We start from the raw sequence: 21,771 nt of genomic DNA on the forward strand, positions 1-21,771 counted from the left end.
ATTGTATCCAGTAAAACACCTTATATGTTTACAGGAGTATACTACAAGCTCATTTTTATAGGCAAAAACTGGTAACATAAAATAAATTTCATCTTGTTTTTCTTGCTGTGCTCTAAACTGAAATAATATCAGAAGTCTACCCAGATGAATAAAAGTGCTCACAAAGAGAAAATACCCAGATGAATAAAAGTGCTCACAAAGAGAAAATCCTGACTGGACAGGCTCCATGATAGCCACGATCCTGCTGTTCAGCTGCAGGCCAATGTCTTCACCTCTATCAAAACTTCCCGTATTCCCACTATAGCTAAAAACATTCTCAAACATAATGCAACAGAATATTCATAACAATAATTATTTCTAAATTAAGGTAAAAAGAAAATGGTTAAGAAAATATGGGTTGGGCACAGTGACTCACGCCTTTAGTCCTAAAACCTTGGGAGGCTAATGCAGGCAGATCCCTTGAACCCAGGAGTTTTGAGACCAGCCTGGGTCACATGGGGAAACCCCATCTCTACAGGGAAAGAAAAAAAAAAAGAAAAGAAAAATTAGCCAGGCATGGTGGCATACACTACTCAGAAGGCTGAGGTAGGGGGATTGCTTGAGCCTAGGAGGTTGAGGCTGCAGTGAGCTGTAATCAACCCACTGCACTCCAGCCTGTGCCACAGAGTAAGACTCTGTCTCAAAAAAAGAAAAAGAAAATATGGATGCTCCAAAGATAAAGAAAAGCCTCAATCCAACTATATTATTGCAATAACAAAAGATTTCAGACTGTACATTGCCATTCTACCACTGGAAGCTTGTTTCATTTTGCCTCAAACTTGGAAAGGTCACCATCTCCCAAAGCAGACAAATTATCATAGGAAAAAGAGAAAACTCACTTCCACCAGAATGTGGCTTCATAAGGGAAAGCATGTGTGCCTGGCACATAGAAGTGTGTGCTATCTGTTAAATGATGTGTTCACGAGGTAACCAGGCCTCCTAGGCCTTTCCAAGGAACATACCTGGCAAAGCCATAGGGCAGTCACAATAAGACATGCATCATATCCTTATCTCTGAGAACTTACCCTTTTCTGAAGCTATAGCCAACTTAGTAAAAACATAAGAGAGGTTAACATGATATGACAATCTTTAATATGTTCCACTCAAGAAAACAACAAACACATGCATGTTCCTCAGATGACAACAGCCATGCCAACTGTGTCTGTGGCAGCATCTCCTACCTGACACGATTGTCACCGGGCCTCTGATCTCCGTCAACTTCTGCCGGGTGAAGTTCCGAATGAGGCATTGTATCAAAGTGCTCTTTCCAACTTTTGGAGGCCCCATCACTACCACCACTATTGGTGGGGGCTCTAGTGGAGTTCGATCAACCACTGGAATATGATGCTTTTTTGTCTTTAGATCCTGAGTTCTATTCATGAAAACCAAAAATAGTAAACTCATTTTCAAAATAGAGTAAAAGGTATCAATCTTATAAGTAGGCTTTTTTTTAGTATACTTATAGAGAGTACTTTAGTATTTTAGAGAGTATAATAGACAATATATAAATATATTAACTTGTTAATTATTGGCTTGTTGATTTCTGGCCCCTATCCAAATCACTGCTATTCGATAACATGTAACAAGATGACTTCAACAGTATATAGAGTTGAAAATTAAACACCCCTTAAATCTGACTGGGTTTTATTAGTGACTTTAATAGTAAAAGGTAACTACCGAGGCAGTGCATCATAACAGATAAGAGCAGAAGCTCTAGAGTTAAATTTGGCTCTCCTATTCACTGGTTATATGATTGGAGATAACTTGTTTTCTTGACCTCGGTTTTCTTATCCCCAAAATGAGGGCAGCCTTACTCTGGTAAGGCTGCTGGAAACATTTAGTTGAAAATGTTTAAAGTACATTGCTAGGCATATCACAAGGACTCACTAAACAAAGCTATGTTAGTATTAAATACCATAATTTTTGTATTTTATATTACAACTATGTAAAACATATCCAGAGGGAAAAAGCACATTTATCACCACAGAAACAGTTTAAAGTTTAGGAACAAACAAATTCTATGAATTCTTTTATCTTGGGCAAGAAACACCAACCAGTGTGCAGATGCTGAAGGCATGACAGCTTCTATGGGAAAGATTTCTCATCTTTTAGTGAAAGCCACACAGCATGCATCTCCATGTCCTCTGGAGCTGGACCAGACTCGTGAATCCAAATGTCACCTGTGAGAGGCTCCTACTATTTAAAAAGCATCAACAGAAGAACCACCAGACTGTAGCCAAACATACCTGTGAAAGGATCGAGCCATCCGCACAGCAGACTGAACTGCAAAAGCTTTGGGATTTCTCTTCCGGGCATCTTCTTCGTCTCCTAGCTGGAGAGCCTGCAGATGCCGCTTCTTTTTCTTTTCAGCTTTGGGCCCACTGTTTTTCTTTCTGTGTTTCTTCTGGTCCTTAGCCTCCATAGTGGCTATTTACCAATAACAAGTATCTCTAACCTACAAGGAAGAAGGTTGGGGTAAGGATGTGGGAGAAGCATTTTACAATTCAGGCAATACCCAGGGAAAAAACAGTAAATTTCATTTATTTCTTTGTGACGAGATCATGTATGTGTTCACTTAACAAGGGTAGAAACTACTTAACCATCCCCAATTTCATTTCTGTTATGCTATAAATTAGATGAGTTACCTCTGCTAAGGTTACATTTTATGGTTAAGTTACTTTTTAATTATCTTAAGTGTCAATATCAAAAGTATTTATTTCTGCAAGGACGGAAATATTCTATATCTGTACTTTTCAGTCATTTAGGCATTCGCCACATGTGGTTACTTAAAATGTACTTAGGGAAACTGAAAAAATGAATTTTTAATTGATTCCACTCTATAAATGGTCACATGTGGCTACCATACTAGACAGCTCAGATTTAGATATCAACAGGACTAATGAAGTGATTTCCTAACTTAAACTAAAACTTAAATTTCAATAAAAAATGTAAAAACTTTAATTTTTTTTTTGAGACAGAGTTTTGCTCTTGTCGCCCAGGCTGGAGTGCAGTGGCAAAATCTTGGCTCACTGCAACCTCTGTCCCCCAGGTTCAAAGCGATTCTCCTGCCTCAGCCTCCCAAGTAGCTGGGATTACAGGCATGCCCCACCACACCCCGCTAATTTTGTATTTTTAGTAGAGATGGGTTTCACCATGTTGACCAGGCTAGTTTTGAACTCCTGACCTCAGGTGATCCACCCGCCTCGGCCTCCCAAAGTCTTGGGATTACAGGTGTGAGCCACTGAGCCAGGCCTAAAAATGTTTTTATGAACCTCCAATATGATCGCAGTATTACTTTTAGTACCTGTTGACTCTGTAAAACTTTTAAATTACAACTCATCTACATACATTTGAAAAATAGCAGTTATCTGTATGTGTGAGAAATTACTGGTTCTAGATGATGCCTAGAGACTCCATGGACTTACAGAGACCCTTCCAGTGATTTCTGAGCTACCTGGCAATCTGTGGCCAATAAATTGGTAATCACTGAATTAGTGAGCTTTCAGGAAATCTGGGTACATAAAATCTGACAGCTTGTTTTTAAAAAGGTGGGGCAGGGTGCCATTTCATTCAATTAAGGTACTGTATTAATTCCATTTAGTAAATATTTGTATCTGTCTATGATGTGCTAGGCACTGTGCCAGTAAATGGGTACAGCTATAATCTGATTTGCAGAGGGAAATCCAAACTAGTATCTTCCATGCCATGCAATGAGGGATATATTATTGGAAGACTGCACTGGAACATGGAGGTGAGTCAGAGGCTTCCCACAGGCACATACACCAGTGTGGAAAAAGAAAGTTTTTTTTTTTTTTTTTTGACAAGAGTCTCGCTCTGTCGCCAGGCTGGAGTGCAGTGGCGCCATCTCAGCTAACTGCAACCTATGCCTCCCGGGTTCAAGAGATTTTCCTGCCTCCGCCTCCGGAGTAGCTGGGACTACAGGTATGCGCCACCATGCCCAGCTAATTTTTTTTTTTTGCATTTTTAGTGGAGACGGGTTTCACCAAGTTGGCCAGGATAGTCTCGATCTGTTGACCACGCGATCCGCACACCCCGGCCTTTCACTGGGATTACTGGCGTAAGCCACCCCGCCAGTCCCATTAAGTCTTTATATATCAACAGAAATTCAAGGAACGCTGGTCGGAAGTTAAGAGAGCTAGCCACTAGCAGCGCTTTGAAACTGACCAGCTGTGTGATTTCAGAGATTATGTTTCTTCTCTACTACATTTTAGTTCCGAACTTGTAATGTTTTTCTCTCCATGTCTTTCTTCTTAGTGGGAAAAGCACAATTTGGGGTCAACAAATCCGGCTCAGGTCTAAGTCGCCTGCCAGGACCCCATCTCCAGGAAACGACGTCTCTCTGCTACCTTCCCTCCCCGTCCCGTTACTCTTCGAACGACCCCGGCACACCTCCCATAGATGCGAAATAATGCCGATTCTCCGGAGCAGATGACCCGGAGGACCGGGGAACGACCTTCCCACCTGCACGACTGGCGAGCCTCCCAGTGCCCAAGACTCACGGACCTTACCGCCACCTACCACAGCCAGGAATCACAACCACAACTCCTCAAGTCCGCCTGGAAACCACCGGAAACGGAAATTTACAATCGCGCTGACTCGCCGGAGGGAAACAAGAAGGCACAAAATAGAAACCGGCGGGGGGACGACTTTCAGTGGAGAACCGGAGGAACGAGTCGTGAACAGCCGAGTGTACGCGCAGGCGCCGTCCACGCAGTGCAGTCCGAAGGATCCGCGTCCCTTCTGATTCCGCCCCTCCCGCCCTCGGAATCCGCGGCCTCAACTCCCGCGGTGGGACTCCCCAGCAGCGTTCACCGCGCTCACCGGAGTCCTCCCGGAAGGCCAGGGCGGATGTGCGACCTGGCGCCGGTAACTCGGTGTGTTACAAAAGCCGGAAGGAGACACATTTGGTCCTGGCCGCCCCGGGGTCACCGTGCCGGGGAGGAATGGACTATCGCTGGATTGGGAGTCCACTTCCTCCTCGTTAAAGATGACAGATGACGGACATCTCGCGTTCCGGGGTGCCCTAAAGCCCTCTTTTGGCCGGGCGCAGTGGCTCACTCCTGTAATCCCAGCACTTTGGGAGACCGAGGCAGGAGGATCGCTTGAGCCTAGGAGTGCAAGACCAGCCTGGGCAACATAGAGAGACCCCTTCTCGCGGTTGAGGGGCGCGGGGAGGGGGAAATTAGCAGGCGTCGTGGCTGGCGCCTGGAATCCCAGCTACTCTGGAGGCTGAGGAGGGAGGATCGCTTGAGCCCTGGAGGCGGAGATTGCAGTGAGCTGAGATTGAGCCACTGCGCTCCAGCCTGGGCAGGAGAGCGAGACACTATTTCAAAGAAAAATGAATAAAATAAGGCCCTCTTTTGCCAGGACCAGCAGACTCTGAGGACAGGGACAAACTGACCCAGCCTAAACTGCCTTGCCTTCCGTGCTCCTGGGAAGGGGGCTTCCCCTGAGGGAACGTAGCATGTGGCCATTTTCTTCCTGCACAGCTTTGCCTTCCCAGTTCTCTGTCCATTCCCACCTGAGGAAATGCCCTGGAGTCCGTCTGACCTCTAGCCCAGCTACTTGGAATGCCTACAGAGCATACATTGTCAGAGGATGCATCTTCCTCTAATCCTGGTGGGTTTCTTTTTAACATGATCCCAGCGGTGTGGGATCATATTAAAGGCTCAATTCTACACCAAAAAACCAGGCCACTCTTGTCACCGAGACCCCTAGGCTTCAGGTCCTCTCACAGGGACTTTGTTCTCAAGACCCCCAAGTATTCACTCTGCATACACTGTATACTGGGTGTTGGACTAGGGAGGCTACCCCACATGGTGCGAACTTCCCTTATCCGTGAAGAGCTTAGGATGTTGTAACTTCTTCACACTAGGCCTCCTACTTGGAGATTTCAGTATCCGGGAAGATAATCATTCTAACATCCATTTGGTCTCATGAAGCCCACTCTTGTCCTCTGCCCTACCTCAGCTTCCCCCTCCCTCCATGATCAGACCTTAGACCTTGTGAGGTCCAAAGACTGCAACCCCCACAGTATCCCACTCTAACCACCACCTCCTAGCTATTCAGGTTACTCTGTACACTGCCCTGAAACAAAACTCCTGCAACCTTACCAGCACCTCCAATCCACATCTTACTACTTGTTCACTGTTTATTCCTTCCTTAATTACTTTTCCCTCTCTAGTGAGCGAGCTTAAACCCTATGGCCATTCTCATTAGTCCCTTGAATACCTCAATTCACCCACCTCCCTGTCACCTCCTATCTGCTTGGTAAGATGGAAGCCCTGGATAAACCCAGCTCTCCATCTATTCCATGCCACAACCATACAACTAAACATGGCTGGAGGAAAACAGGACCATGCCAGATTAATCCTGGTCTATTCAATCTTCCATTCTTCCAAATGAGTATTTCACACTTCCTCCTCTCTGTTCAATCCTTCCCACTGCCTCCCCCTTCCTTGCCTCCTGCTTTGCTAAGAGAACAGAATCGGTAAAAGTCTTCCACAAACTCCCACCTCCATCTCCACCCATCTGCCTCCTATTGCCTGCCTGTGACTGTGGATGAACCACTGCTGTGTCTACCCAAAGAATCCTGCACTGGACTGCTGAATTCCATCATCTCTTACTGCTCCAGGGTGTCACTCCAGCCATCCTATCCCCTGTCCACCATCATTACTATTTCCCTTTCTACTGGTCTCTTATCATCATCACACAACATGCAGCTATTTCTCTCATCTTCAAAACAAACAAATTAGTCTTGACCCTATCTCCTATGCCAGGACCTGCACCTTTTCTCCACTCCACTTTGTGGCAAAACTTCACAAAAGAATGGTCAATACATACTCTGGCTCCACTCCTGTTCTCTCTTTGATTCACTTGTCTCACAGGACTCACCTGCAGCCCTGGATGCTCTTTCTCAGCTGCCTTTGCTGGTTCCCCTGCTCTTGCCTGACCTATTTAAATTAGAGCGAGGCCATAGGTTCAGCATTCACTTTTCCTTTTCTTCTGTGTCTATACTTAAGTCCCTGAATGACCTCATTCTGTCTCAATTCTGCATGTCATCTGTAGCAGTTATTGATATGCTATGGATCTGTCCCAGCCCAAATTTTGTGTCAAATTGTAATCCCCAATATTGGAGGTGGGGCCTGGTAGGAGGTGATTGGATCATGGGATCAGAGTCTTCATGAACGGTTTAGCACCATTCCTCTAGTGCTGTCATCATGATAGAGTTCTCACAAGATCTGGTTGTTTAAGTGTGTAGCATATCCCTGCACTCTTCCTCCTGCTCCAGCCATGTAAGACATGGGAGTCAATGAGCTGCAGTTTCTTCTGCCTCCAATCTAGAAAGCCTAATGGAATGATCAAAGTGTCCTGGAAAGATTTTGAGTTCAAAGAGACAGTCCCCCTCCAGGAACTCAAGGAGAATTTTATGTGTTGTTTAAAGAGTAAGAAGCTGCTGGGTGTGACAGCTCACACCTGTAACTGCTGTGCTTTGGGAGCTAGAGGCAGGAGGATCACTTGAGGCCAGGAGTTAGAGACCAGTCTGGGCAACAGTGAGACAAAAAAAGCATGAAGACCCCTCTCTTTACCCCTACTTGAGAGACGTGACTAGAAGGCAGAAAGCTAGCTGTCGAGGGGGAGTCTTGCTCTTCATCAGGCAGAGGCAGGGGCTGCTTCCTGGGGCAGAGGTGTGGGTGGTATTTCTGGCTCTGCAGTTCCTGATGAAGACATATGGGGGCACCCATGCTAACCTTTGGCAAAACTAGGAGCTGAACTCAGGAGTCCCTGATGCCAGCCTCTGGTGTGGTCCCCTCTCCTCCCCCATGTGTCTCGCCCCCTAGCTCCCTACCCACCAGCTCCAGCTGGCTGGCAGAGGATGTCTTACTCCTCAGAAACTGGGATTTGTAAGTATCTATAGCAATGTGGAACAAATCAGTGGCTGATAGGCCTAGGGAGTGGCAGGCTCCTTCCTACAGGTCAGCAGCTTCACTCCCCTTTCATGCCCCCCGTCCTGATTTGAGGGAGCCCAGGATGACAGAGGGAGTAGTCAAGCAAGATATGGGGTGGCAGACTCCACAGGAGCTCAAAGAGTGCATTTGTCCATCTGCCCCGGGCTCAGCTTCCACGCTGAGAGTCACTCACCTCCCTCCACCCTCACCACAGCTCATCTGTGTGCGCATACAGCCAAGGCCACACTGACCCCAAACACACACTCTTTCAACTCTCAGCACTTCACTGTCACACTCACTTGTGTGCACACATGCTTTCTAAATTCCACAGCCACGTGGATGCTCACAGGCTCACACACAGGCTCACACTTACAGACTCACTGGGGGCCCAGATCTCAGTCATTCTCCACAGGTCTTTTTTTTTCTTTTTTTTTTGAGACAGAGTCTTACTGTGTTGCCAGGCTGGAGTGCAGTGGCATGATCTCTCTTCACTGCAACTGCCGCCTCCCAGGTTCAAGCGATTTTCCTGCCTCAGTCTCCCAAGTAGCTGGGATTACAGGCACGTGCCACCACAACCAGCTAATGTTTGTATTTTTAGTAGAGACGGGTTTTCACCATGATGGCCAGAATGGTCTCAATCTCTTGACCTCATGATCCACCCACCTTGGCCTCCCAAAGTGCTGGGATTACAGGTGTGAGCCATCGTACCCGGCCTCCCCACAGATCTTAATAAAGGTTCTGGGAGGGAAACTTGTTTCCTAAGATGGGTTGGGAGTGTTTGGGGGGGGCGGTAGAGTGTGAGTGTGAGAGTGCGTATATGTGTGTTAGTGTGTGTGTGTGTGTGTGTGTGTGTGTAAGGAGCAGGAGTGACTAGGTCCTGAGTTTAGGGAGTGGGGAAGAGAGATGGAGACAGGCGTGGACCGAGATCCTCTCAGCACTGATATCCTGGAAGAGAAGCCAGGCTGAGATAAGGGCAAGGCAAAGAAATAGACAATGACAAGGATCAAGCCAGAGCCGGGGAGGGAGTGGGGACAGCCCGCCACCATGAGAAGCTGTCGCATTGCTTCTCCGGTGGCCTGTGACAGCAGCACCATCTCCAGTTGGAGCCTCCTACCTCTGGATCTTGTCACTGTGACTTTGCTTTGCTACTTGGGCAGACAGGAGTGGTGACAGGCAGGGAAGATGGTGCCCAGGGCAGCTGGCCATGCCACTCCAGCCTGGCTGCCAATGCACCTGTCACTGCCCATCCCATCACCTGGGGGACCCAGATGAAACTAGCGATCAGCCTGGCTGCCCTTGCCTCCTAATGTCACAGTGGAGGCTAGGGGAGCAACCAGCCTTCCTCCTCAAAAGATGGGCAGGGTTAACCAGACCTTGCCCAGATCCCTGAAGCCTGCAGCTGAGCTTGGGGAGAACTGGCCAAGTCTCTGCTCCCAGGTACCCAGCAACTATTAGAGAGAGATAGGAACCAGCATATGAGACAGGCTTGAGGAGAAAGTTTGAGAAGACACGTTTTTGGCATAACCTGGGGGCCCCTCTCTGCACTCACTGAGCCAACGGCCTGCGCAGTGCTGAGCCTGCCCCTGGCTGTACCCGCCTGGGACAGTGCCTGAGCAGTGGCTGATCCTGCCTGGAAGTCCTGGGCCAGCTCCCACCCCACTCCCACCGTCCTTGGTGGGGAGAGGATCGCGCTGCTCCTCGTCAATCTTGGGGGCTGCTGCAGCTAGGCTCAGATTCCTGGGACAGCCTCAAGGGGCAGCCTCGGGCTCCTGCACATCTGGGTCCCACCTGCCCCTTTTTCATGCTGCCTCCATTCAGCGAAAGGCCCCTGTTGGAATGCCCTCATCCATTCCAGTAAATACTGGTTTTTCTCCTTGCTCTGCCCAGAGCTTCATCAAGTGGGCAGATGTGAGTCTCTCACAAAAGCTAGAGGCCTGGCCAGATGCAGTGACTCATGCCTGTCATCCCAGCACTTTGGGAGGCTGAGGCAAGTGGATCACTTGAGGTGTGGAGTTTGAAACCAGCCTGGCCAACATGGTGAAATCCTGTCTCTACTAAAACAAAGTAGCTAGGTATGGTTCTGTGCCTGTAATCCCAGCTACTCGAGAGGCTGAAGCATGGTAATCGCTTGAACCTGAGAGGTAGAGGCTGCAGTGAGCTAAGATCACGCCACTGCACTCCAGCCTGGGCAACAAAGCAAGACTCTGTCTAGTAATAATAATGCTGGAAGCCTGAGCTGGCTTAAGCACAGGCAAATAAAATGGAATGGTGGGAAGTGGGCACCCAGAGACAGCCTGTCCAGCTTGGGAAACTTCGGGATGGGATGTCAGACCAGGCTGGGCCCAGAGCAGCTCAGCTGGGGACTGAGGACTCTCACTGGGTTACCATCCAGGCAGACCCTCCTGGACAAAAGCCATCCCTATGCCTACCTGCCAGTGAGGTTGCCCAGTCCCTGGGTGGCCTGGGCCACCTGACACATGGCCCTTGACAGTCTGTACAGCACCTGGACCTCCACTGTGAGGTGGCCCAGACAGGCTGGAGCACCCATTTTACAGAAGAGAAAGCTGAGATTCAGACAGAAAAGGCAGCTCTCCTTTGCACGCATAGGCAAGAAGTGGCAGGATGAGCCCAAAAGCCAGGGCTGAAGACCCTGGCCCAGCACTTTCCCTGCAGGACACTGTGAAGGCTCTCACCCTGGCTCAGGTCAGCTTCCGAGGGACTGGGCACACAGTGCCAGTTACATAGAAGCCCAGAGCTGGAGTGCCAGGACTGATTTTTTTGAGTGCCTGTGCCAGATCTGGTACCCAGGGCTTCATTCAGTTGGTCTCTATAAAACCTCTCTCCAGCCTTAGGGCCGGGCGCAGTGGTTCATGTATGTAATCCCAGCACTTTGGGAGGCTTAGGTGGGCGGATCCTTTGAGATCAGCCTGACCAGTTCAAGACCAGCCTGGCCAACACAGTAAAACTCCGTCTCTACTAAAAAATACAAAAATTAGCCAGCTGTGGTGGCAGACACCTGTAGTCTCGCTGCTCAGGAGGCTGAGGCAGGAGGATTATTTGAAACTGGGAGGTAGAGGTTGCAGTGAGCTGAGATTGCACCACTGCACTCAACCCTGGGTGACAGAGTGAGATGGAGTTTTGAAGTTGTTGCCCAGATCGAGTGCAGTGGTGCGATCTCGACTCACTACAACCTTGGTCTCCTGGGTTCAAGTCATATTCCTGCCTCAGCCTCCCTAGTAGCTGGGATTACAGGCATGTGCCACCATGCCCAGCTAATTTTGTATTTTTAGTAGAGGTGGGGTTTTACCATGTTGGTCAGGCTGGTCTCGAACTCCTGACCTCAGGTTATCCACCTGCCTCAGCCTCCCAAAGTGCTGGGATTACAGGTGTGAGTCATCACGCTGGGCAAAAGAAGCCCTCTCTTTAGTCTTGTGTGGCTGTGCTGTTTTGTAGGGGAATGGGTGCTAATATTCTCTTTCTGCAGATGAGAAAACTGAGACTCAGAGAAGCTAACATACTTGTCCAAAGGCTGCAACTGCCCATGGCTGTCTGTTCTCGAAGCCTGTTATCTTTCCACTCTGAAGATGTGGTCACACTGCCCTGTCACTGACCAGATACAAACCACCAGTGGGTGCCTCCTTGTACCAGGCTCATGGTAAGCACTCACAATCGACGTGGGCTCACACTCAGCCTCTGTCCTTGAGAGGCTGAGCAGTGGATGCATCCAGAAACAGCCCAAGGTGTGGGCTAGGCAGAGTTCCCAGGGGGCCTGGAGGAGAGAGAAGCTCTGGTTGCTGGGGGTGTGGGAGCCATCCAGGGCACCAATGAGCCGGGTCCACCAGAGCTGGAGGAGCTCTGAAGGGCAGTACACAGCCCGTCTTGGTCACAGTCATTGGGAGGCCAAGCTCCGTGAGTGATCAGGAGGCAGGGCCTAAGCAGAGAGAGGCTCTTGGGGTCAGGTGGCAGGACCCGGGGCCTCCAGCCAGAGCAGAGTAATCATTTCAAAGGCATATGGAACCTCCCTTGAGGCTTGGGCAACCACATGGGCGCTGTGGCTTTGCCTTCCTTTTGGGGAATGGATGGAAGGCCCGTGCTGCCATCCACAGAGGCGATGACAGAGGCCACTGCTGGGCATGGTGAGAGGCTAGTATGTGCTCTGTCTTGGACTCCTACCCCGCGAGTCCTTGGAAAACCAGAGACCGCCACCTTCTGGTCTTCATGGGTGGAACCAAGGTTGCATACCAAGAGGACAGAGGGCGGTGGTTTCTTTGGCCATCTGAGTTCCATTCCCTCTGGGTCAGTTTTGGCTCCTAGGATCTGCCCTTTGAGCTCACAGAAAAGTATGGACTCCAGCAAGCTGCAGGCCAAGCTGCCCTGGCAGATTCCAGCTGAGATGGGGCCAACTGCTCCCCCTGGCCGGTCCCTTCCACCAGGGTGCTGGTGGCCATTAGGTGACAAAGCCCAGAGACGAGCTGAGCTAGGAGCAAAGTTCCTTTAGCTCCAGCACCCAGCTGGGCCCAGCGTGTCAGGGGCCTAGGATCTGAACGAGAAGGGGTGCCTGCCTGATGTCACTAGTCAGCTTTGCTAAAGCTGACTGACTAGAACACACAAGCTGTGTTTCCCGGGAATGGGGCAGGAGGGGGCTGGTTTGTCCCTGCCCCTCCACATGCTCTTCCAGGCTCTGGGTCCCAGTCAGGCCTGGGTCTGTTCTCCAGGGTGGATGCTCTGCCTGTATGCCCATTCAGTTTAATTCCTACCCAGCCCCATCTGGGACCCTCTCTGGGCTCAGTCGTTTGTCCCTAGAGCAGAGTGTTGGCCAGACCCAGGAGGCCTAGGGGCCTGCAATTTGCATCCTCAGCACTGGGTCATCAAAGGCTCCACAAGGCCTCGAGCAGCTTGCCAGTTTCCGAGAGGTGAGATCATACACCTGAAAGCAGGCCTGCCCAGCCCTGCACCTTGATTGGACTTCTTGTTCTCCTAGATCCCAGCTGTCAGCGCCAGGCTTGTCAGCAGGAGGTGACTCTGTTGGTCGTTCCTCCCTGGCCAGAGGCCCTGCCAGAGGCTAGGCAAGGGTGGAAGGCAGCTCAGAGTTGGCCCTGAACAATCCCTCCAGCTGGGAGGCCCTGATGTCTCTGCACCCCTCATCCCTGACAGTGGGGCATGGGGAGGAGATGCCATATCTTAGGGTCTTCCACCGTGAAATCCTAGAAGTTTCTGGTGCTCAGATGCTCAGTACAAGCTGCAGGGCTCCTGTATTCAGCAGCTTGGCTCTAATGCCTTCCCTGGGGGCCCAGAGATAAATAAGCCCAATGACTACCCAGGAGGTGCACCCAGCCCAGGGAGCAGAAGAATGAGTAGTTGGGTCTCAACAGTATGACCTGGCCAGTGGGATCTTAGAGGCAACTCCTGTGTACAGAACTTCAGAGCATGGAGAAGGGAGGGAATGGAGGCCTGGAGGTGGGAGGCTGCAGGAGGAAGGGCTGTGAAGCTGAGCACTAGTGAAGGAAGATGGGCAGAGAACAAAGGTGGGGACAACTCGGGTAGGCTCTACAGTGGGAACAGTGAAACCTGGAGCTCTGGCCAGGATAGGACAGTGGGAGCGGGGAGGCTGGAAGGGGCTAGGGAGGATGGATGCTGTGTTGGACTTTGGAAATGTCCTTGTCCTACTAGGACCCCTTCCATTTCTAGTTTCTTTCTTTTTTTTTTTTTCTAGTTTCTTTCTTCAAAGTCCTCTGTTCGTCCCCATAATCAAAGAGTCTCCCTTTGATCTCTCTTTGAATGCTTTCTAGCCATTCCTCCTATGTTTGCACACTGTTGGGCCATTCTTATACTTCTGAAAACTTTCAGAGTTTCAAATAAATAGACAGGGCACTGTGGTTCACGCCTCTAATCCAGAACTTTGGGAAGCCGAGGTGGGAGGATTACTTGAGCCCAGGAGTTTGAGACCAACCTGGACAACATAGCAAGACCCTATGTCTGCAAAATAAGACATAAAAGATTTAGCTGGGCATGGTGGCATGCACCTGTAGTCCCAGCTACTCAGGAGGCTGAGGTGGTAGAATCACCTGAGCTTAGGACATGGAGGCTGCAGTGAGTTATGTCTGCACAATTGGACTGCAGCCAGGGTAACAGAGTGAGATCGCGTCGCTATAAACATTAAAAACAAATAAGTAGAAAAGCCCTAAATAAGTGTTCAGACAGGAGGAGGAAGATGGCGGCGGGGGCGAGGTGAAGTGTTGGCAGTGGAAAGGGGTTTGGGCGCGGGGAGCGGGGTCCGCGGGGCGATGGCCGGCTCCTGCCGCAGGGGTGGATAAAAAGCCGTCACGCCGCGGAAGTGGGCGGGAGGGAGAGAGGGTGCCCGAGCGCCACAAGACTATGACGGGGCTGTACGAGTTGGTGTGGCGGATGTTGCACGCGCCGCTCTGTCTGCACGGCACGCTCACCTGCTGGCTCCGCGTTCGGTTCCGCACCGGGAACTGGATCTGGCGGCGCTGCTGCCGCGCCGCCTCTGCCGCGGTCCTAGCGCCGCTCGGCTTCACGCTCCGCAAGCTCCCGGAGATTGGCAGGAACCGCCGTTACCACAGGCACCCGCGCGGCTGGTCGTGCCTGGCCGCCGCCCACCACCGGCTGCGTTGGCGCGCGGACGGCCGTTCCCTGGAGAAGCTGCCTGTGCACATGGGCCTGGTGTTCACCGAGGTGGAGCAGGAGCCCAGGTTCTCGGATATCGCCAAGCCTCGTGGTGTGGTGTATGGCCGTGGGCATCTCCTACATTAGCGTCTACGACCACCAAGAGACAAGGTCTTGCTATGTTGCCCAGGCTAGCCTGTAATTCCTGGCCTCAAGTGTTCCTCCTGCCTTGGCCTCCCAAAGTGCTGGGATCACAGGTATTTTCAAAAGAATTCCAGATTGATGGATGAAATTTTAAAACAACAGCAAGAACTTCTGGGCCTAGATTGTTCAAAATATTCACCAGAGTTTGCAAATAGTAATGACAAAGATGATCCAGTTTTAAATTGCCATTTGGCAGTGAAGGTGCTGTCCCCGAAAAATGGAAAAGCAGATACTGTGAGAGCTGCTCAGGACTTTTGCCAGTTAGTAGCCCAGAAGCAAAAGAGACCCACAGATTTGGATGTAGATATGTTAGGCAGTTTACTTAGTTCAAATGGTTGTCCTGATCCTGATTTAGTATTGAAGTTTGGTCCTGTGGACAGCACATTAGGCTTTCTTCCCTAGCACATCAGATTGACTGAGATTGTCTCTTTGCCTTCCCACCTAAACATCAGTTATGAGGACGTTTTCTCTGCCCTTCGTCAATATGCAGCCTGTGAACAGTGTCTGGGCAAGTAGTGGTCATAGGTTGCATAATTTGATTTTAGGCTTATGGAGGAAAGGACCCAAGTGACTCTGATGTTTACAAAGCACCTATGAAACCCTGTACACACCTAGTTCATAATCCTCATAATTTATCAGCAAATACAAAAAAGTGTCTTGAGATTGTGTGTGTGCATGTGTGCATGTGCACATGCACACATGTGCACGTTTGTATGTGTGGAAATAAACTTATAAATGGGGACGTATTGGAAAAGGAAATACATAGACCTACAACTTTAAGCAAATAGTAGCGATGTTTTAGGAACTGGAATGTGACACTTAACGTCTTCAGCCCCAGCTACTTCCCTGTTTTTGTGGGGAGAAGAGGGCCTGATAGAACTTTTCTGATTGTGTTTGATGGGAGGGGAATAATTTTTGTTCAGTCCTTCTTAGTGACCAAACTTTAATTTTTAAGAATAATATATTGACTTACTGATTTGAAGCATTCTGAGTTTAAAGGAGCTCCAGAGGAATGGAGTTCTGTGTTGCTCATGTGTTAAAAGCTTGCTCACCTTCAGAGAGAGCAGAGGGAATACCTATCTTCAGATATCCATCCATTTTCATCTCTTTATTATAGTCTAACAGTATGACTTGAGAGTGTTGCTCTGGTGTCTGTATTCTGGCTTATAAAGATTATTTGAAAAATAACTCTTACTACATAGAAATGTAGACTTTAAAAAATTTAAATATTGGATTAGGCAGTCAAAAAAAGCAAACAAGCATAAAAAGGTGAATATGTTGTAATCTTAAAAGTAAAGATGAAGAATCATTATAAAAGGAAAGAAAGTTTAGATTTCCTTTTTTGTTTGATGGGCGGCATGCCATATTATACCCAAAGTTGGTTTAAAAAATATTTCCATCAACTATTTTTATTTAAAATAAACATTTGAGGGAAGTCACCAAGGCAGCTTTTTTCCTCAAAAGTAACCTGTTCCTCTTTGGAATAGCACATTTTAGGGCCATGGTTAATACCTGAGATTTTTACTCAGTAAGTCCTGATGATTACTGTGTGTAAAAGAATTGAAGGCCTCTGTGGGGAATAAAATATTACCAAGGTCTATAAAAATAAATTTTCCATGTTCTCTTTTATGACAGAGAGCAGCACTGGTTCTGTTATTTTTAAAATGAATAATTGATTTCTTGATAGGTGGCTAATATTTCTTCCTTCACTGCTGATTCTTAGATAGAAACCATTCTTTATATTTGATAGACTGTTTTCAGAAAACCCTTAACAACAAGTGTATAATAGTTATCTAAAACTGTACATTTAGAATGAAGCAGTTTAATACTAGATCTCAGAAGTTTGAAAAATAGCAAAGAAGACTGGATTTGAAAAGCATGGTCTACAATTCCTTGTCAAATTCTGAAGCTATGAAGGATAAATGTTTCAACTTTAGATAATGAAACCCCATTTATGATTTTTAAAATACACTTGAAATAAAAATGATTAAACTAAAAAAATTAAAAAAAGTGTTCAGACACATACAAGTTATTATTATTATTTTTATTTTTTGAGATAAAATCTTGCTCTCTCGCCTAGCCTGGAGTGCAGTGGCACGATCTCAACACACTGCAACCTCTGCCTCCTGGGTTCAAATGATTCTCCTGCTTCAGCCTCCTGAGTAGCTGGGATTACAGGCACCCACCACCATGCCCAGCTAATTTTTGCATTTTTAGTAGAGACGGGGTTTCACCATGTTGGCCAGGTTGGTCTCAAACTCCTGAACTCGTGATCTGCCCGCCTCAGCCTCCCAAAGTGCTGGGAGTACAGGCATGAGCCACTGCAACTGGCCACATACAAGCTCTTATATGCAGGATTTTAAGTTCAAAATGGTGACACATACTTAATGCTCTACAGAAGGGAGTTGGTGAACTTTTCCTGGAAAGGGCCAGACAGTAAATATCTTAGTTGCTGTGGTTCATATGGTCTCTGATACCACCACAGAATTCTCCTGCTCTCATGACAAAGCAGCGGTGGACAGGATGTACCTGAATGAGTATGCCTGTGTTCCAATCAAACTTTATTTGTGAATACTGAAATTTGAATTTCATATAAATTTCTCACACAGCTCATACAATAATATTCTTCTTTTGATTTTTTTCCACCATGTTATAGTGTAAAAATCATGCTTACTTTGCAGGCTCTACAAAAACAGGCAGCAAGTTATTGTCTATAGTTTTCTGTATAGAGTGACTAATCTTTTCAAAAAAAAAAAGTAAAGAAATATGTTACCGTTTCATAAATGGTTATAACATATGTTTTGGTTTGCTGTATAACAAATTACCCCAACACTTAGTGGTTTAAAGCAATAACCATCTTAAATCTCATTATCCTATAAGCTGACTGTGCTCAGCTGGGAAGCTCTTCTGATTTATGTGATGTTGGTTGGGGATGCAGGCATCAGGGGGCTCCAGTGGGCTGGAATATCCAAGGCGGCCCATCCACATGATTGGCAGCTCATGTTGGATATTGCCTGGGACTTTAGAGGGGCTGTCAATCAGAGTGCCTAAATGTGGCTTCTGTACATGTTTTGGAGCATTATGGCTGGTTTCTGAGAAGTAGTGCTCCAAGAGCAAGTGTTCCAAGAGGGAGAAGCAGAAACTGCCAGTCTTCTTAAAGACCAGGACTATAACTGGCCACTGTTCCTTCCATTACATTCTATTAGGTAAGCAGCCATGAGGGTAGCCTAGACTCAACAGGAGGGAAAATAGATTTTTTTTTATTTTTTTGGAGATGGAGTCTTGCTTTGTTGCCCAGGCTGGAGTGCAATGGCACAATCTTGACTCACTGCAAATTTCACCTCCTGGGTTCAAGTGATCTTCTGCCTCAGCCTCCTAAGTGGCTGGGATTACAGGTGCACACCACCACATCCAGCTAATTTTTGTATTTTTAGTAGAGACAGAGTTTCACCATATTGGCCAGGCTGGTCTCAAACTCCTGACCTTGTGATCTGCCCGCCTTGGCCTCCCAAAGTGCTGGGATTACAGGTGTTAGCCACCATGCCAGGCTGGGTAGATTTCTTGAAAGGCATGACAAATAATTTGTAGCCATCTATAGTCCACCACACTATCTGACCATGTCAATACTGAATGGATGAACTTGTGTGCATTTTAGGTGATGCTGGATACTTGAATGTACGTGGGCTTCATACATGTGTACCACAGCCACCTAGACAGTGGGGACATGTTTCCAGAGAGTTAGTGGCTAACATTCAGCGAGCATCCTTGAGGGATCCATTGATAGTATGTTATTGTATTCTCACAATATCCTGTAAAGTAGAAACTATTGTTATTTCAGTTTTTACAAATGAGGAAAAGACTTAGAGAGTCCCATCTGTGTTACAGTAAGTGGCAATGTTCATGGAACATCCCATAATAAAGCTCAAGTGGCATGGGATGGCAGGGTTTGGGGTTCAGAGCGATTAGGGCTGAGGAGCACAGAATGGCTTAGATCATGAGAAGTGACGTGTCCAAGGTCAGCCTTGACATCCCCAGTGGAGCTGAGACAAGAACTCAGGGCTCCCAACTCAAGGCTCCACCCCAGGAGGGGGCTAATTTTGCACCATTACCTGGATTTAGGAGATGGAGTCCTGCATTTTCATTCAAGCTTGCAAGTTGGACCAGTCAACTTCCTGAGCTTCAGGTTTTCCTTCTTGGCAAATAGAGCAACAAACAGCTTCCTCTCAAAGCCATAGTGAAGCCCAAACAAGAAAAAAAAATCACCACCACTGTCATTTTGGAATGTTAAGCCTGGGTCTTTGGAATGGAACAGATAGAAGTGACTCAATCGGCACTCCAGGATCTGCATTTTTCTCATCTGTAAAATGGGCCCAGGTGTTGTGAGGGTTAAGTGAGATAGCATGTATTATATATATGCCATCGAGTGAGTGCCCCGGAGGCACTGGTAGAGATGGGAGCTCTGTCCAATCTGTAAGTTCCCAGTCACAAGTTCCAAGCCTGGTTCCTGACAGAGAGTGGTGTTCAACCTATGTTAATTGAGTGGATGTATTCTCGAAACTCTGCAGCTCCTAAAAGAATACAGAGTGAGACAGAGTGTGCACAGAGGAGAGTCAGGTGAGGGGAAAGTCCTCTGAGAATGAAAGCCTTAGTCCGTGTCTTGGGAGAACTAGGGTCTCTAGGATCAGGCAGTCTTCCTCACTTGACTGCTCCATGGGGAGAAGAAAGAAGAGAGGCATATTCAGTTATGTGCTAGAAACTGTAGCACGGAAAGCCCCGACTGATAGCATTTGCCAATACTCGTGGTGTAAAGACCCTCACTATGCTTGATTTCTTTTTTCTTCTTTTTTTTTTTTTTTGAGTCAGTCTCATTCTGTCACCCAGGCTGGAGTACAGTGATGCAATCTCAGCTCACTATAACCTCCACCTCCCGGATTCTGAGTTCAGGCGATTCTCTTGCCTCAGCCTCCCAAGTAGCTGGGATTACAGGTGTGCACCATGACACCCGGCTAATTTTTTGTATTTTTAGTAGAGATGGGGTCTTGCCATGTTGACCAGGCTGGTCTTGAACTCCTGGCCTCAGGTGATCCACCCATCTCAGCCTCCCAAAGTGCTGAGATTACAGGCATGAACCATCATGCTCGGCTACTATGGTTGATTTCAAGATATTGTCATGACATCAACTGGCCTGAAACTTACTAAAAGAATTAACAATTGGTTCTTGAAGCAGACAAGAGAAAAAGGACTCAGATGTGGTCATCCTCCCAATCTTAGGGGGGTTAGCTTGTCCCTTTATTTATTTATTATTTATCTCTACTCCCCAAAGGGAATCAAGGTATTTTATAGCAATGAAGACAATACATTAAGATGGAGTAATTAAATCAAGATTTGGGGGGTGATAAAAGTTAATGTCTGGAAGGCAAGGATAAGGCCAAGGGTGAGGCTAACACTCTAAATTAGTGCCATAAGTCTTTTTCCTGATCTCCTAAGCTGCCTTCCCACTCTTGTGGTCTCAACAAGGCACTTGATCTTTTAGGCTAGACAGACAGCTGGGAGGTGAGAGGGTCTGGGGGGACCAGGGAAGGGTACCCAGGTTGGGGAAGAGAAGGCTGAGACACACCACTGTCTTCAAGTTTCTGCAGGGATATTCCAGGTCCACAGGAATACGGGGTCCAGAGGGCAGAGCCAGGGCCAATGTGGATCCTCTATCCCAGAAGGAGCTTTACACAGTCAGAGCCATGCACAGATGAGCTTCACTAGAATGGAAATGTAGTCAGCTTCTTGTCAGGAGAAGTATATAACAGATGGTGGCCAGCCACCTATGGGAGGCTTTCCGAACACTTGACTTGAGGGCCCATTTGATCCAGGCTGTGGACCTGGTTAAGAACGTGGCTCAGGACTCACATCCCAATTCAACAGCTTCCGAGTCATGTAGTTGGAGGCATATCTTTAACCTCTCTGTGTCTGGTTTTCCCTTCCTCTTGACCTCTGCCTCCATGACCAGCCCCTCCAAAGACCCTCCCAGCTGGACTCCTGGCAGAAATGTTCCTGGTCTCCTAGGGTTTCTGAAGCTGGCTGAATGTGACAAGAGCAGGTGCATTTGTGGTTGTGGGATGCAGAGATTTGGGTTGCACTCTTTTGTTTTGTTTTGTTCATTTTCTTTTTTTCAGACAAGGTCTTGCTCTATTACCCAGACTGGAGTGCAAGTGGCATGATTTGGGCTCAATTCAGCTCCCACTTCCCGGGGTCAAACAATCCTCTTGCTTCAGCCTCCTGAGTAGCTACGACTATAGACACACACCATCATGCTTGCCTACTCTTTTTTTCTTCCTTCCTTCCTTCTTTCCTTTCTTTTTTTTTTGAGATGGAGTCTTGCTCAGTCACCTAGACTGGAGTGTAATGGCACAATCTCGGCTCACTGCAACCTCCACCTCCTGGGTTCAAGGGATTCTCCTGCCTCAGCCTCCCAAGTAGCTGGGATTACAGGCACATGCCATCACACCTGGCTAATTTTTGTATTTTTGGTAGAGACAGGGTTTCATTATGTTGTCCATGTTGCTCTCAAACTCCTGACCTCAGGTGATCCGCCTGCCTTGGCCTTCCACAGTGCTGGGGTTCCTGTACCTGGCCTTGGCTAATTTTTTCTAGAGACAGAATTTTACCACTTTGCCCAGACTGGTCTCAAACTCTTTGCCTCAAATGATTTGCTCAACTCTGCCTCCCACAGTGGTGAAATTACAGATGTGAGTCACCGTGCCTGGTCTGGGTTGCACTCTTGAGACGGCATGCTTGACCTCCTCCCCTTAGCTCCTGTCTGGGCTTCTCTGCTGCCACCTATTACCTCTCCCTGACAGTGTTCTGGAGGCAAGTCTTGCTTTGGCCCCGCTCTGTCCCCCATTCCTCAACACAGGTCTGACATGCAGGAGACTTCAGT

The 21,771-nt window shown here is 47.9% G+C and overlaps 1 protein-coding gene and 1 pseudogene across 6 annotated transcripts in view; one reads left to right on the plus strand and one right to left on the minus strand.

Annotated features, from left to right (window-relative positions):
• LOC105734017 (ribosome biogenesis protein BMS1 homolog) overlaps positions 1–4,675 on the minus strand; it is a 46,773-nt gene extending 42,098 nt beyond the window's left edge. For 2 of the 6 annotated variants that reach the window (XM_021670100.2, XM_012476722.3), the window contains exons 1-3: positions 4,579–4,675; positions 2,286–2,494; positions 1,221–1,411 (exon numbers count right to left, since the gene is read on the minus strand). In XM_021670100.2, the coding sequence (XP_021525775.2) occupies positions 1,221–1,411; positions 2,286–2,461 (367 nt within the window). In that variant the 5' untranslated portion in view covers positions 2,462–2,494; positions 4,579–4,675. Of the gene's footprint in view, positions 1–1,220; positions 1,412–2,285; positions 2,495–4,449; positions 4,469–4,521 lie in introns of those variants that run through there. The other 4 variants (XM_021670095.2, XM_021670097.2, XM_021670098.2 and 1 more) reach the window with 4 other exon arrangements.
• A 9,709-nt stretch (positions 4,676–14,384) lies between these two features.
• Positions 14,385–15,667, plus strand: LOC105734016 (dehydrodolichyl diphosphate synthase complex subunit NUS1-like; annotated as a pseudogene).
• The last annotated feature ends 6,104 nt before the right edge of the window (positions 15,668–21,771 follow it).

This window comes from Aotus nancymaae, unplaced genomic scaffold, assembly GCF_030222135.1.
Source record: "Aotus nancymaae isolate 86718 unplaced genomic scaffold, 86718_ANA_hifiasm-v0.15.2.pri h1tg000049l, whole genome shotgun sequence".
In the NCBI taxonomy this organism is placed as follows: domain Eukaryota; kingdom Metazoa; phylum Chordata; class Mammalia; order Primates; family Aotidae; genus Aotus; species Aotus nancymaae.